Source organism: Plecotus auritus (assembly GCF_963455305.1).
Source record: "Plecotus auritus genome assembly, chromosome: 15".
Taxonomy (NCBI): Eukaryota; Metazoa; Chordata; class Mammalia; order Chiroptera; family Vespertilionidae; genus Plecotus; species Plecotus auritus.
Genome location: NC_137781.1, coordinates 11,907,411 through 11,923,547, shown reverse-complemented (window position 1 = coordinate 11,923,547; position 16,137 = coordinate 11,907,411). Strand labels below are relative to the sequence as shown.

The window sequence follows — 16,137 nt, the reverse complement described above, 5'->3', positions numbered from 1 at the left end:
GGGGCCTTGGGGCTTTGATTGTTATTTCCTTATAGCTTGCAGCCATAGCTCAGTAAGAGAGATGTTGGGGTTTCTAGGACCAGGGCAGAAGTGGAGGTGACCTCTCAGGGGCTCCCAGAGGAGGCTGTCCTTGGAGCTACTACTGCTCTTCAGCTGGATGACCCTTGCCCAGCCCACCTCTCTCTCAGGTACAGCAGTCTCCTCCGTACTCCCCACCCCGACCCACTTCCTGTCCCCTACTCTCTCAGCAGGAACTGAGCTCCTCTGGGAAGCTGGCTGGGAGGAAGGGAGCCTGCCCTTCTGGTAAGAGCTGACCCCTTTCACCCTCCCCAAGGCGTGGAGTAGGGTGTGGGCAGACTATTTCTGCCTGTCTCCAGCCCCCTGCCCCCCCCCCCCTTCAGCATTGGCTCAGCACCCTCACTTGTGCCAAACCATCCACCCAGTATGCCAAGAGCCTGGTTTCTGGTCCTCAGCTCTCTGATGCTCCTGAGGTAGCCTCCTGCTGCCACCTGCAGGCTGCAGGGGCTCCGGATGCACCTGGGCTGACCTGGCCACTCTTCAGCCTCAGCCCATCCTCAGGTGACAACTCCAGCCCCAAAGCCACGGGAACACTGCCAGTGAGTTCCAGGATCTGGGGCTCTAAATTCCGGGACGGGAGGCTTGTAGCTTACAAACTAGTGGAGAGACAGACCTCAAACCGAAAATCACGTAAACATATGATTGCAAACAAGTCGGTGAAGGAAAAGTTCCGGGGGCCCTGAAAGCAGGTAACAGGGGCCATGTATACGTTGTGGGGCGAGGGCCAAGGATTACACACATTATAGTCGGGGTTTGCAATCCTGAATCTTCCCATGGATGGCTTAAGGGCACCTGTGAGCCCCTGAATTAGTGTTTACAGATTCTGCATTTATCCGGGGAGCGGCCGAGCCTTCTCTGAACTCTCACCTCTCGGTTGGCCAGTGGCTGCACTAGCGAGAGCCAGCCTCCTGACACTGTCCCCTCTCCCAGAGGCCCGCTCCTAGCGCCGGGCCTCCGCAGGCTGCTGCTCGCGACCCTGGTGACCGCAGACCTCGTGCGCTCCTGCTGCCGCGGACGGGGCCGGCACCAGGGCCGCTGCGCGTCTCCCTCGGGGTGTTCCCCCGCGCGCCCCCTGCAGGTCTCGGTGGGAACAGACTAGGCGCGCCCCCGTCTCTGCGCATGCGGAGCCGGCCGAGCGCCCCGCCCCTCCCGGCGCGCGCACGCCTCGGTCCCGTCTCGGCCGTCGCCTCTGACGTCAGAAGGGCGGGGCATCCCGCAGCGGATTCCGGAGCCTGGACTCCGCCCGCCCCAGAGACCGCGACGGCGCGCGCCCGGGAAGTCCTCCGCGATGACTGTGAGTGGTCCTGGGACCCCCCAACCCCGGCCACCGCCCCGGGGGGGTGTGCCCATCCCCCGCGCCTGTACCACTTCGCACCTGCTCTGACCACTCCCGGCCGCCCCCTCTCCCCTGTCTTGGCCCTCCATGGGGGGCTGGTCCCCGACCCCCAAGCCCACGCTGACGTTTGCACCGCTCCCCTCTGCAGGCCAGCTCCGTGGAGCAGCTGCGGAAAGAGGGTAACGAGCTGTTCAAATGCGGGGACTACGAGGGCGCCCTGACGGCCTACACCCAGGCTCTGGATCTGGGTGCGACGCCCCAGGACCAGGCCATTCTGCACCGGAACCGGGCCGCCTGCCACCTTAAGCTGGTGAGGGAGCCCTCTGCTCTTCCCCGGGCCTGCCGGGTCCGCTTTGTATATCTCGCCGCTGCGTGGGCCCTGGCTGGACATTCACCTTCTCCGGCCACCCACACCTGTGGGATGTCTTTTGGGGCCTTCGGGTCGTAGGGGGCCGGGTGATTCTGGAGAACACAGCCAGCCTCTTGTTTTTCTTACACAGGAAGATTACAGCAAAGCAGAAGCCGAGGCCTCCAAAGGTAGAGAACGTGCCCTGTGTGGAGGGAGCCGTGGGGCTTCGGTGGTGGGCAAGGACCTGGGACCACTGCGTGATCACCTTCTCCTCTTTGCCCCCTGAAACACACCTGCCTTCTTTCCCACTTCCTCGGGCCTTTCCTTTTCTGCAGCTACCCTCACCTTTTCTGAGGCTGGAGTGCTGAGCCCCACATGCGTCCCCCCACCTTCCTCTGGCCCTACTGCTCCTGCCTGGAGACGGTGGCCTCCCGGGTGCTGACTGAGCTCCCGTTTGTGCTCAGCCATCGACAAGGACGGTGGGGATGTCAAGGCCCTTTACCGGCGGAGCCAAGCCCTGGAGAAGCTGGGCCGCCTGGACCAGGCTGTCCTGGACCTGCAGAGATGTGTGAGCCTGGAGCCCAAGAACAAGGTGTTCCAGGAGGCCCTGCGCAGCATCGGGGGCCAGATTCAGGAGAAGGTATGTGAGTGACGTGGAGAACACGTGGCATTGACTGGTGGCGGAGGGACCCTGGTGAAGGGGTGTGGGTCGAAGGCGGAATCCGCAGAGAGGATGGCACGCGAGCTTACCGAACGATGCTCAGCCTCGGCAGCGGGGAGGGAAATGCAAACTAAAATACCAGCAAGGTGCTGGCTTCTCGTCGGTCCGTCTGGCACTATTTAAAGTTTGTACACTTGCCCTAGCCGGTTTGGCTCAGTGGCTAGAGCGTCGGCCTGCGGACCAAAGGGTCCTGGGTCCGATTCTGGTCAAGGGCACGTACCTTGATCGCAGGCTCCTCCCCAGCCCAGACCCTGGTTGGGGGCGCCTGCAGGAGGCAACCAATCGATGTGTCTCTCTCACATCAATAGTTCTGTCTTTCCCCCTCTCTTCCACTCTCTCTAAAAATCCATGAAGAAATATCCTCGGGTGAGGATTAAAATAAATAAATGAAGTGTGTACACTTGGCTAGAAGGAGGGAGGGAGACACTGAAGTGATGAGGTTAGGGGCGTGAGGCTGTCATGGCTGCTGGGCGGGTATACGCTGGTGCCGCTCCCTGGGAGAGCGCTTCAGCATCTCTCTTAAAATAGCAAACGAGCAGTGTGTTTACCTGTCGCACCTAAAGTCTTGGCGTGTGTGTTTATTGCAGCCTTGTCGGTCTCAATGAAAACCCGGAACTTACCTAAATGCCCAGCAGTAGGGGAATGGCTGGCTACACTGGGTGAGGTCCTACATTGCAGTTACCGAGAGTAGAGAGTAGGTGGATCCACATGCATAGACGTGGAAGGCTGACGCTTAAATGGAAAAAAGAAAAACATACAATAACACAGTCTGATGTCATCTCTATTAAGATGTTTTCCCTACTTACACACCTAAGAACATCCCATATTTTTTCTGCACGTACACTTGGGTATGTAAGTAGGGAGAAAAATAACTTTAAAAATACACATCAAAATGTTACCAGTGCGACCTCTGGGGAAAGGAATGGGATGAGGGGGCTTTTCTAAGGAGACATGGCTTCATCTGCTCATTTTTTAAAATAAAGAGGCATTATTTGTGTGGCATAGGCGCTTACATAATTTAGGAGAAGAGAATCTGAAGACCATCATGAACTTTACCCAAGCTTGAATTAACCAGATCGTTTGGTGTTAAAATGCTGGAACAGTAGAAGCAAATAATGCGATGGCTAATACCTTATTGAAAGGTTCAGACCAGGGAAAGCGAACTGTGTTCCTTTTTTTTTTCTTTTAGTATATTTTGATTGATTTCAGAGAGGAAGGGAGAGGGAGAGATAGAAATATCAATGATGAGAGAGAATCATTGATTGGCTGCCTCCTGCACGCCCCACACTGGGGATCGAGCCTGCAACCCAGGCCTGTGCCCCGACCGGGAATCGAACCGTGACCTCCTGGTTCATAGGTCGATGCTCACCCACTGAGCCACCCCGGCCGGGCCAAACTGTGTTCCTTTTAGTGCCAGCTGTTTGGTTCCCAGGGTCTGCCTAGAGCCCTGTGTTGAGAAGGATTAGGGAGCTCCTGGGCCGGGCAGGAGCCTGGGCTGTGACTGATGAGTCATGTTTGCCGTGGGTGCGAGAGGGGCAGGGACCCAGGACCGTGGGGAGGGGGAGGCCTGGGGTGATCTTGATTATTCAGATGATTTTCAAAAACTCCAAAGGAGGACCCTCTACCCAAGGGGCGTGTGGGCAACAACCTCACCACCTGCTGGCTCCCTTGCAGGAAGTGTAAGCGCTGCCCCAGCATAGATGGTGCCGCCGGGAGGGGTAGGCTTTGTCTGAGAGGATGCCTCCCTCTGAGTGGCACTGCCCTCTGCATGGGGCCGCCCCTGCTGCCCAAGCGGGAAGTCGCTCAGGGAGGAAAATAGCCGCGGGAAGTTCGGGAGAAGCTGCCAGGCGAGTCCCTTCCTGCCCACGGGAGCTGGGTGCTAGCCCTCACCCAGACACCCTCGCTGGGCCTCCCAGAGACAGGAGCCAGGCCCGGGAGGGGCCGGATGGAACAAAGGGGCTGTGTGTGTGTCTGGCCCGAAGCGGCGATTGGCCCCATGCTTTGTTGCAGGTGCGGTACATGTCCTCCACGGATGCCAAGGTGGAGCAGATGTTTCAGATCCTGTTGGACCCCCAGGAGAAAGGCACCGAGAAGAAGCAGAAGGTGAGGGGCCTGGACCGAGTGAGAGCTGGACTTCCGGTGGGGCTGCCCGGCCGCAGTGCCCTGTGTGCTGGGGTTCACCCGGGAGCCCCTGAGAGCCCCCGTCCCTGCCCTTCAGTCTTTGCCAGGGACTCAGGACCCCCGTACTCTACCTACCAGCCCTGAGAGCAGGCTCTCCCCCTGCTTACAAAGAAGGGGCCCGGTCGGCGTGGCTCAGTGATTGAGCATCGACTTATGAACCGGGAGGTCACGGTTTGATTCCCGGTCAGGACACATGCCCGGGTTGTGGGCTCCATCCCCAGTGAGGGGCGTGCAGGAGGCAGCCGATCAGTGATTCTCCTCAGGCAGTCAATCAATGATTCTCTCTCCCTTCCTCTCTGAAATCAATAAAAATATACTTAAAAAATTAAAAAAAACAAAAAAAACAAACCAAAGAAGTGTACTGAGTTCGGCGAGGTTAAACGTATAGCCAGGTCACAGCTGGCCGGAGCGCGGGCCCCTCCTGCCCGGCCCTGTGTGTGGTGTGGGGTTCCCACATGCTCCCTTTCACGCAGGCGTCCCAGAACCTGGTGGTGCTGGCCCGGGAGGAGGCCGGGGCCGAGAAGATCTTCCGGAGCAACGGGGTGCAGCTCCTGCAGCGCCTGCTGGACACGGGCGAGACCGACCTGATGCTGGCGGCCCTGCGCACGCTGGTCGGCATCTGTTCTGAGCACCAGTCACGGGTAGGCGGGGGTCTGCTTACAGCCGCCGTCAGTCCGTGCGTCCCTCCATCCGTCCGTCCTGCCTTCCACCCCTCCTCGTACTCCAAAGACAGCCTGAGGCAGAGTACAAGGAGACCTGTAGCAGGAGAGGAGAATATAACACGGCTCCAAAAAGGCCAACGTGATTTGGGCCGCCTGGAGCCGGGAAAGGGCAAAACCACCCACCGACACCGGGGTGCTTGCTTTGGGGGCGCTTCGGAGCGTGGCCGGTCGTTCCTGCAGCTGCTCACGGAGATGCCTGGTCGCTGACTCACTCGCTGTCTGTGTGGTGCAAGCAGGCTTGTCTTAGACACAGGGCACCCCTCCTTTCCTGAGCACCGTCTGGCATTTCCCAGGGGGCTCCTCACGCGGGAGGTGGTCAGCGATGTCACCACGGTGTCTCTACCCCCGAGACAGACCAGATATGAGGGGCCTGTCACTCAACTGACTCTCAGCGCAGACGCGTCAGGAGGAACATCCTGCCCAGGCCGGGCGGGAAGGCCGGCCCCCGGGGACAGGGTCTCGACCGTGGTTGCTTCTGGAGGAGCCCACAGTTCCTGGATCGGGGGTGGAACTGTGACATGTCCCGTGAAGGTGGTTTAGGCCAAACTGAACCTCCGGCCACACTTGGGACCCGCGATTAGGGCTCTCGCTCTCCGGCTGCCTTTCCCCAACCAGAGGCTCTGTCCTCTCTCCCCCAGACAGTGGCCACGCTGAGCGTGCTGGGGACGCGGCGGGTGGTCTCCGTCCTGGGGGTGGAAAACCAGGCCGTGTCGCTGGCCGCCTGCCACCTGCTGCAGGTGATGTTTGATGCCCTCAAGGAAGGCGTCAAGAAGGGCTTCCGAGGCAAAGAGGGCGCCATCATCGTGGGTGAGTGGAGGCAGGGCTGTGGCCGCCTGGGTTTGTCATGGGTGGGGCGGGGCTGAGCCGCCAGGCCTTCTGGGAAAATGGCCTGGTGACTGTTTCACTCCAGGTCCTAAGCAGCCAGGGGCTTGAGGGGAAGCTGGAGCCCAGGCCAGGGATCAGGACGCAGGTCCCCTCCCTCTTTTTTTTATTTTTTTAAAGATATTTTTATTGATTTCAGAGAGGAAGGGAGAGGGAAAGAGAGAAACATCAATGATGAGAGAGCATCATGGATCAGCTGCCTCCTGCACGCCCCACACTGGGGATCGAGCCCACAACCCGGGCATGTGCCCTGACCAGGAATTGAACCGTGACCTCTTGGTTCATAGGTCGATGCTCAACCACTGAGCCATGCTGGCTGGGCCCCCTTTCTCTTCACCTCTGGCCTCTTGGGGAAGTTCAAAGGTCAAACAGGGCTGGGCCACCGTGTAACCTAAGGTCTTCTTGCTGCCAGACCCCGCCCGGGAGCTGAAGGTCCTCATCAGCAACCTGCTGGAGCTGCTGACCGAGGCGGGCGTCTCGGCCCAAGGCCGGGACCACGCCCTGAGCCTCCTGATTAAAGTGGTGCCCCGCAAGTCTCTCAAGGACCCCGACAACAGCCTCAGCCTCTGGGTCATCGACCAAGGTAGGCGGTGCTGCTTTAGAAAGGGCCAGGGACTGAGCACACGTGTGGCCTCTCGCTTGGAGGGGCTGCGCCAGCCACGGGTCTGCCCTGAGTGCACCCTGGGGCCTGTGCCCGGCCCTCCGGCACCCGGAGGCAGACCCTCCAGCTGAGACTGTGCCCACGCACGCACACTGGGCAGGCCCGCCAGCAGGTTCCCGGGAGGCTGGATCCACTCTCTGTGTCTGAAGCTTGTTCAGGAAGCGAGTATTGCTTCTGCACTCAGGGAAAATCTTAAAGTGTAACATGTGAGCTCACACTGGTCTTTGTCCCTAAAGGATACGTAAGGAAAGCTTGGCAACAGGGCCTGCCTGAGCACACCTATCGGGGGCTCCCCTTTTGTTACCTCAGTAAGCCTGTGAGGGGTGATTGCTATTCTCCTTGATTTCAGGGAGGAAGGGAGAGGGAGCGAGAGATAGAAGCATCAATGATGAGAGAGAATCATTGATCGGCTGCCTCCTGCACGCCCCCAATGGGGATGGAGCCTGCAACCCAGGCATGTGCCCTGTCCTGGAATTGAACCCAGGACCCTTCAGTTTGCAGGCCGACGCTCTATCCACTGAGCCAAACCAGCTAGGGCTGTGATTGCTATTTTCCCCTTCAGTTTTTACTTTTTTAATATATTTTTTATTATTTTTGTTAATCCTTAACCTGAGGATATTTTCCCATTGATTTTTTTTGTTTGTTTTTTTTTAGAGAGAAATTGGAAGGGAGGGGGAGAGACAGAGAGAGAGAAACATTGATATGAGAGAGACACATTAATTGGTTGCCTCTTGCCCTGGCCCCAACCAGCAGGGCCAGAGTGGAACCTGCAACTGAGGTCCATGCCCTTGACCGGAATCGAACCTGGGACCCTTCAGTCTGAAGGCTGATGCTCTGTCCACTGAGCCAAACCGGCTAGGGCAGCCGTGGGCAAACTACGGCCCGCGGGCCGGATCCGGCCCGTTCGGCTGTTCTATCCGGCCCGCGGAGCCGAAAGAGCGGAGGGTTCTCTTGCTCTCCCCTCCGCTCCTTTACTTTGAATTTATATTAGTTCACACAAACACTCCATCCATGCCCTCCGGTCCAGTTTAAGAACCCATTGTGGCCCTCGAGTCAAAAAGTTTGCCCACCCCTGGGCTAGGGCTTCCCTTCAGGTTTACACATGAGGAACCTCAGAGCCCCAGTCCTCACTGCTGAGGCCCTGTCCTGCCCGCACAGCTGCCTCCGCGGCAGCAGGTCAGCCAGCCAGACAGCCTGCCCCGCACACGCTGCCCGCGCCCGCAGCCTGTCCAGTGAGGTCCTGCCGTCCCGTGCGTTTCCCAGAAACCTCTGCCCTGGGCCTGTCGGGGCTGGAATTGCTGTTCTGCTTGTAAACAGGGTGTCTTCTCAGGTTTGAAGAAGATCCTGGCGGTGGGGGGCTCTGTGCAGGAGCCTCCCGGGGAGCTCGCCGTGACCGCCAACAGCCGCATGAGCGCCTCCATCCTCCTCAGCAAGCTCTTCGACGACCTGAAGTGTGACGCCGAGAGAGAGAACTTCCACCGCCTGTGCGAGAACTACATCAGGCGAGCGAGGCGCCGTCTCCGCTGCCGCTGCCGGGTCCCAGCCGGGGTTCTGGCCCCTGGGTGCGGGGAGGGGTGGCAATGACAGGCTTTCGACTTGGGCAGTGGCCTGGGGGGGACGCGCAGGGGCCACGTGTCCCAGGCCCATGCCTCCTTCCACAGGGACCTTCTTTCTCAGTTCTCGTTTCTCTGTGATGCCACCTCCAGCCCAGACTCAGCGTTCACTGAGCACTTCCTGTGTCTCTTCGACCACAGCAGTGCCACCTGCCAGTCCTGCTCTTTTTTTTTTTTTTTTTTTTAATTTTTAAGAAAAATATATTTGTATTGATTTCAGAGAGGAAGGGAGAGGGAGAGAGAGATAGAAACATCACTGATGAGAGAGATTCATGGATCGGCTGCCTCCTGCACGCCCCTCACGGGGATCGAGCCCGCAACCCGGGCATGTGCCCTTAGCCGGGATCAAACCTGGGACCTTTCAGTCCTCAGGCCGACTCTATCCACTGAGCCGAACGGTTAGGGCTGTCCTGCTCTTAAGGAGCTTACAGCTGAGAAGACTCACACAGATGATGAAACAAGGACAGTTTCAGATGTCACTAAGTACAGGAGAGAAGCAGGGTGGTGTGGGTAAAAGGTGGTATGTCCTTGGGGAGGGCTCGATGATTGCCCTGCCGTCCGGGCAATGGCCTTGGCAGCTTCCCTGGCCGTTCCTGCCATGTGTGCATATGCCTGGCCGGTGGAAGGGACGGAGGGTCCCCTATGCCGGGCCTGGTGTGACGGCTGCCCCTGTGCCCTCAGGAGCTGGTTTGAGGACCACGGGCTGGCCGGAAAGCTGCGGGCCATCCAGACGGTGTCCTGCCTCCTGCAGGGCCCCTGCGACGCCGGCAACCGGGCCCTGGAGCTGAGTGGCGTCATGGAGAGCGTGATCGCTCTGTGCGCCTCTGAGCGGGAGGAGGAGCAGCTGGTGGCCGTGGAGGCCCTGATCCACGCGGCCGGCAAGGCCAAGCGGGCCTCCTTCATCACGGCCAACGGCGTCTCGCTGCTGAAGGACCTGTACAAGCGCAGCGAGAAGGACAGCATCCGCATCCGGGCGCTGGTGGTGAGATGGGCGGCCCGGGCCAGCACAGGGCCGCGGGGCAGGGTCCCCCCGCTGGCGTCTCAGGGTGTAGCCCCAGCTCCCGCTAGGAGGCAGCAGGGGATCTGCAGGGCTTGTCCAGGCCAGAGGCATGGGTCCTGCCTCCTCCCAGAGGGCTCAGGGTCCCGTCAGAGAGAGGAGCCCTGGTCAGAGAGGGCCCCTGACGAGGCACAGGCTGCCCCGTGGAGGCGGTGGGCGCAGCTCCAGGAGGGGGTGATGAGGAGTTTGGAGGACACGCTGGGCCAGGCTGGTGAGAAGGGCTGTGCGGAAAGGCTGGGCCTGCAGGCGGTCCCGGGAGCTGGTGGTTGGAGGCCGTCTGGCCGCCAGGAGCCTGCAGCCCTGCACCCGGGGAAGCCGCCCTAGGACCCTTGGTCTCTTCACCCCATAAGGATCTGGACCTTGGCTGAGGCACCTGTCTTCCCCCTACACATCTTAGCTCCACCTGTAAAAAAGCTTTTTTCCTTTTTGGGGGTGTATGATATGAAAAACACCCGTACCGCCCAGGGGTGGGGCCCAGAACAGCACAGCGGCCGATGTGTCCATCTCTAACCAGCTGCTGTGTCATGTGGCCACACCAGTCTCACCTCTTGCTGCCAGATGCTCCAGGTGGTAGCCTGGCGGGGGTGCATGGCCTCTGAGAGCCTGGCAGGTGCCAGGGATGGCCCACACCCGGGGTGCAGCAGCCCAGCTCTGCCTCCGTCCCCCAGAGGCCAACTGGTTTTTGCCTCTCCCTCCAGGGACTCTGTAAGCTCGGCTCGGCCGGAGGGACTGACTTCAGCATGAAGCAGTTTGCTGAGGGCTCCACCCTCAAACTGGCTAAGCAGTGTCGAAAGTAAGTCACTTGGCGTTGCTGTGGCCCCCACCTCTCGGCTTGCCCTCAGGAGGGGCTCTGGGAGGTGGTGGGGTCTCCTTCCCACCCTGCTCTCCCCCAGGCGACCCTCCTGGTTCTGCCCTGTGAGCTACTTCCTGTTTTGAGCAGATGCCCAAGCCCCTGGCGTTCCCCTCCCTCCCGATCCTGTGAGCCCCTTTCACACCACCCCGCCTGACGCTGTCCCTGCCTCGCCTGTCCCCAGATGGCTGTGTAATGACCAGATTGACGCGGGCACTCGGCGCTGGGCAGTGGAGGGCCTGGCCTACCTCACCTTTGATGCTGACGTGAAGGAGGAGTTCGTGGAGGACAAGGCGGCCCTGAAGGCTCTGTTCCAGCTCAGCCAGGTAACTCCTGGTTCTGTAGTCACCCGGGAGCCCAGCAGGCTTCCTCGGCAGACCTTGGCCAATGGCGCTCGTGGCCCCAGGGAAAGAGGGCTGGCAGCCGGAGTGGTCCCACTGTGTGGTGTCTGGAGTGGTCCCACTGTGTGGCGTCTGGAGTGGTCCCACTGTGTGGTGTCTGGAGTGGTCCCACTGTGGTGTCTGGAGTGGTCCCACTGTGTGGCATCCGGAGTGATCCCACTGTGTGGCATCCGGAGTGATCCCACTGTGTGGCATCCGGAGTGGTCCCACTGTGTGGCGTTTGGAGTGATCACACTGTGTGGCGTCTAGAGTGGTCCCACTGTGTGGCATCCGGAGTGGTCCCACTGTGTGGTGTCCAGAGTGGTCCCACTGTGTGGCGTTCGGAGTGATCACACTGTGTGGCATCCGGAGTGGTCCCACTGTGTGGCGTTTGGAGTGATCACACTGTGTGGCGTCTAGAGTGGTCCCACTGTGTGGCATCCGGAGTGGTCCCACTGTGTGGTGTCCAGAGTGGTCCCACTGTGTGGTGTCTGGAGTGGTCCCACTGTGTGGCGTCCGGAGTGGTCCCACTGTGTGGCATCCGGAGTGGTCCCACTGTGTGGCGTCTGTAGTGGTCCCACTGTGTGGCATCCAGAGTGGTCCCACTGTGTGGCGTCTGGAGTGATCACACTGTGTGGCATCCGGAGTGGTCCCGCTGTGTGGCGTCCAGAGTGGTTCCACTGTGTGGCGTTTGGAGTGATCACACTGTGTGGCATCCGGAGTGGTCACACTGTGTGGTGTTTGGAGTGGTCACACTGTGTGACATCTGGAGTGGTCCCACTGTGTGGCATGGGCATACTGGCCGCCCCACAGTGTTAGAAATGATGAACTCTCCAGAGGAGTTGGGGGTCACGTGCTTGAGCTCCCAAAGTCTGGAGCCAGGCTGGGGCCTGGGCATGTTCCCAGCTTCACGCTGGTGCCCAAGCGGTCTAGCCCAGGGCTGCGCTGGGGTCCTGGGCGCGGGCAGCATTGGTGTCAGCGCTGCTCTGCCCCCCTGCTCCCGGCAGTCGGAGGAGCGGTCAGTGCTCTTTGCGGTGGCCTCCGCGCTGGTGAACTGCACCAACAGCTACGACTACGAGGAGCCCGACCCCAAGATGGTGGAGCTGGCCAAGTACGCCAAGCAGCACGTGCCCGAGCAGCACCCCAAGGTGAGGCGCCACGGAAGGAGCTTGGGGGAAGGAGCTTCACTGGGACCTGTTGATCCGGGGCATCCACAGCAGACAAGCCTTTCATTTAAGGGGGTTTCTTCCCTTTTGTTTTCATGTTCATCCATCTGTGCTGTGAGGGGGGTCCCCACTCTGTCTAATGAGCCGGAGCCCCTTGCTAAGCCGCCTCCTTCCCCAGGACAAGCCGAGTTTTGTGCGGGCCCGGGTGAAGAAGCTGCTGGCTGCGGGCGTGGTGTCCGCCATGACGTGCATGGTGAAGACCGAGAGCCCCGTGATGACCAATTCCTGCCGGGAGTTGCTGTCCAGGTGAGCCTGCGCCATCCAAGGGAGCAGGTCCTGGTGCCGTGGCCTCTGGGGGGGGGGGGGGCCACGCTGCTCGGCCGCCTCCCTTCACTGAGCCCACAAGTGGGATGTCTGCCCGCCCACCACCGCTGCCTTCTCCCCGCAGGGTCTTCCTGGCTTTGGTGGAAGAGGCGGAGGACCGTGGCACGGTGGTGGCTCAGGGAGGGGGCAAGGTGAGCTGTCCACACTCCCTCCGGGTCTGTGCTGTGAAACCTGACTTGGTGGCTGCTGCACCAGCAGTTAGTGTTAGATGTGGAGCAAAAAGCATTATAACTGGCCCTGGCCAGCTTGGCTCAGTGGATAGAGCATCGGCCTGCAGATTGATGGGTCCCAGGTTCGATTCCGGTCAAGGGCACATGCCCAGGTTGTGGGCTTGGTCCCCAGTAGGGGGTGTGCAGGAGGCAGCCCATCAGTGATTCTCTCATCATTGATGTTTCTCTCTCTCTCTCCCTCTCCATTACTCTCTGAAATTTAAAAAAACAAAAAACAAAAAACAAAAAACATTATAAATGGCGGGGAGGAACGTCCTGCTGCTGAGTGGGTGATGCTGAAGGGGCTGGGCCTCCTGTTAAGGTGCTGAGTCAGCCTCTCCCTGTGTCGTTGACCTCCTTAGCCCCCTGCCCAGCACCGCCCATGTCTAGCCCTTAAATGGTATTTCAGGAAGTGTTTGGGTGGCCTAATGGGAGACCTCAGAGAGGCGACAAGGGTCTGAGCCCCGTGATCTGCAAGCCTTGGCGGGTGCGCGGGGGGCGGGGAGAACAGTGAGGGCGCACAGTCAGGGCATCGGGGCCTGAGAGCTTGGGCCTCACGTCCGGGCACGTCATGATCCCTGAACGGCTTGTCCCTATAGGCTCTGCTCCCGCTGGCCCTGGAGGGCACTGACGTGGGGCAGACAAAGGCAGCCCAGGCTCTCGCCAAGCTCACCATCACCTCCAACCCAGAGATGACCTTTCCCGGAGAGCGGGTGCGTGCCCTCCTGCCCAGCCTGGCCTCCCCTCCACCCCTCGCTGGGCCCTGAAGGCCTCTGACCCGGCGGTGGCTCCTTCTTAGGACCCACAGGAAGTGGCCGCTTTGCCGAGCCCCGGGATGGGGAGGGCAGCCTGCTGCTGGGTGGACTGCCGGCTGCAGGGTCAGTGGGCTGGTGGGGCTGGGCCGTGCAGCCCTGACAGTGGGGTGCGCATCGCAGGTCTATGAGGTGGTCCGGCCCCTTGTGTCCCTCCTGCACCTCAACTGCTCAGGCCTGCAGAACTTCGAGGCGCTCATGGCTCTCACGAACCTGGCGGGGATCAGTGAGAGGCTCCGGTAAGGCTTCTCGGGATGCGGGCCTGGGCGGGGTTTCAGGGCCTGGGTTATCCCCAGGGAAGCACTTCACAGTTTGGAAAGCAGTCTCTGGTCCTTGGATTTGAGAGCCCTCTACCATACAGCTGAGGGGAGAGTTCCATGAGGACAGGGTTCTCGGCCATGCCCTGGCCGGTTGGGCTCAGTGGCTGGAGTGTCAGCCTGCAGACCGGAGGGTCCCGGGTTTGATTCTGATCAAGGGCACATACTTCAGTTGCAGGCTTGTCCCCTGGCCCCAGTCAGGGCATGTGTGGGAGGCAAACAATCGGTGTGTCTCTCTTACATCGATGTTTCTCTCTCTGTGTCTCTCCCTCTCCTTTCCACTCTCTCTAAAAAAACAAAAAAATCAATGGAAAGGTATCTTTGGGTGAGGATTAATGAAAAGAAGAAAAAAAAGGCTCTTGGCCATAACTGCAGGCTCCAGAGTCAGACTGCCTGGGTTCGAATCCTGGTTTCTCTGGTTACTGGCGTGTAACCTCAAGCAAGTTACTTAATCTCTCCATGCCTCAGTTTCCCCTCTGTGAAATGGGATGGTTATAGTACCTGCCTCGTCGAATCATGGTGAAAAGACTTAAATGAGAAAGTACATCTAAAAGCTCTTAATACGAAGGTGCCCAGTTGGCTCCCAGCGATGTGCCCAGTTGATACGTATTAGCTGTTATTACTCATGCATGGCTCACTCCACAGCCTTGGTTTTCTCTTCTGCAAAGTAGTCATGCCAGTCACACCTGCACCTCCAGCAGGGGGCGTGGGGAGGATGAGGTCAGACAGCCTGAGTGCCAGGTCAGGGCTAGGGCTCAATGGCAGTGTCAGCATCGTCATCACCACCACCCTTGTCCCCGAACTCCTAGTCCAGAGCCATTCCCATGGTCCCACGTAAGCTCCCAGGCCTGGTTAGCAGGTTGGAAACCACTGCAGTTCACACCTGGTGCAGGAGGGCCCTTGGATATGGCCCAGGGAAGCTCTCGGCGCAGGGCCGGATGGTATGGGGACACGGTGGTGGAGGCTTTGATGGCGCCAACCCGCCCACCCTTGGCTCCGCAGGCAGAAGATCCTGAAGGAGAAGGCTGTGCCCATGATTGAGGGCTACATGTTTGAGGACCACGAGCTGATCCGCCGTGCGGCCACGGAGTGCATGTGCAACTTGGCCATGAGCAAGGAGGTGAGGCGTGACCCAGGCTGTCACGTGGCAGGGGTGCAGACGTGCCTGTGCCTGGGTGGGCTTGGCCGCAGCTGACCAGGTCACTCCCTCTTCTGGCCACAGGTACAGGACCTCTTTGAAGCCGAGGGCAATGACCGCCTGAAGCTGCTGGTGCTGTACAGCGGGGAGGACGATGAGCTGCTGAGGCGGGCGGCCGCCGGGGGCCTGGCCATGCTCACCTCCATGCGGCCCTCTCTGTGCAGCCGCATCCCCCAAGTGGTCAGTGCCTCTCCTCTGGGGGGAGTGGAGGCGGGCACGGGCCCAGCTTGGCATTGGTGGGTGGGTGTGCCCCCTGCCAGGGCTCAGCCTGTGGCTCGGTGCTCACGCGACTGTTCCCTGCAGACCACACACTGGCTGGAGATCCTGCAGGCCCTGCTCCTGAGCCCCAACCAGGAGCTGCAGCACCGGGGCGCCGTGGTGGTGCTGAACATGGTGGAGGCCTCGCGGGAGACGGCCGGCACCCTGATGGAGAGCGAGGTGCTGGAGATCCTGTCGGTGCTGGCAAAGGGCACCGAGGGCCCCGTCTCAAGGGCGGCCTTGGCTTGCCTGGGGAAAGCGGTGGAATACGGGCTCATCAAGCCCAACCAGGATGGAGAGTGAGGGGCTGTCTGGGCACCACTGCGCATCGCAGCCCAGGGGACCAGCACGTGCAGCCGTGGCCTCCTCCCCTGCTGCCCTTTGAAGTCCTCTGCCCTGAGTCGGGCCACGCTCCACAGCCCTGCTCCGCCAGCACTACCTCCAGCCTCACGCAGAGGGCTTTTCCTACCACTGCAGACACTGGGACAGGGGCGCACTCACTCAGCCAGGGTTCCCGAATCCAGGGACACATCCTCACAGGCAGTGAGCATCACTGAGCCCGCTAGCAGGACTGCCCGACCACTAATAAAAGCGTGTGGAACTCAAGCGTGTGCCCCGTCCGTGGCCTGGAGGGAGACTGGCTGCGAGTCCTTCTCTGGAGCAGGAGCTGGTGGGCCCAGTGCCCGCGGGAGCCACCTCTGCGAGGGAACCCCATGGATTCCCCACCCCTGGGCCAGTGGGTCGCTGCTTAATCCTGTTGGAGGCTCAGGGGTTAAGCCTAGAATCTAACCAATAAAGGAATAGGTTTACGGGAGTCCCGGATGCTGCCCTTTACTCGGTGACCACGCACTGTGGTGGGAGTGTCCCCGGGCTGTTTCTCCCGCACCTGGGCCGGCGGGCTAAGCCTAGTCGAAGCTCATTGGCTCATCGGGATAGATGACAGGTGCCGGAGCCAATGGGAGG

General features: G+C 60.2%; 1 protein-coding gene across 2 annotated transcripts; it reads left to right on the top strand.

The window, feature by feature from the left end:
- Positions 1-1,269: 1,269 nt before the first annotated feature.
- UNC45A (unc-45 myosin chaperone A) lies at positions 1,270-15,987 on the top strand. Of its 2 annotated transcripts, none has more exons than XM_080651834.1 (20): positions 1,270-1,372; positions 1,563-1,724; positions 1,915-1,951; positions 2,099-2,403; positions 4,495-4,587; positions 5,139-5,306; positions 6,026-6,194; positions 6,682-6,852; positions 8,261-8,432; positions 9,225-9,525; positions 10,299-10,393; positions 10,635-10,776; positions 11,838-11,978; positions 12,175-12,302; positions 12,445-12,511; positions 13,189-13,302; positions 13,525-13,640; positions 14,721-14,838; positions 14,941-15,096; positions 15,220-15,987. In XM_080651834.1, exons 5-20 carry the CDS (start codon positions 4,504-4,506, stop codon positions 15,475-15,477), a joined length of 2,400 nt encoding a protein of 799 aa, XP_080507960.1. In that variant the 5' UTR covers positions 1,270-1,372; positions 1,563-1,724; positions 1,915-1,951; positions 2,099-2,403; positions 4,495-4,503; the 3' UTR covers positions 15,478-15,987. The 2 variants fall into 2 exon arrangements, with proteins under 2 accessions (XP_080507960.1, XP_080507959.1); XM_080651833.1 differs by having other exon boundaries at positions 1,271-1,372; positions 2,228-2,403.
- The last annotated feature ends 150 nt before the right edge of the window (positions 15,988-16,137 follow it).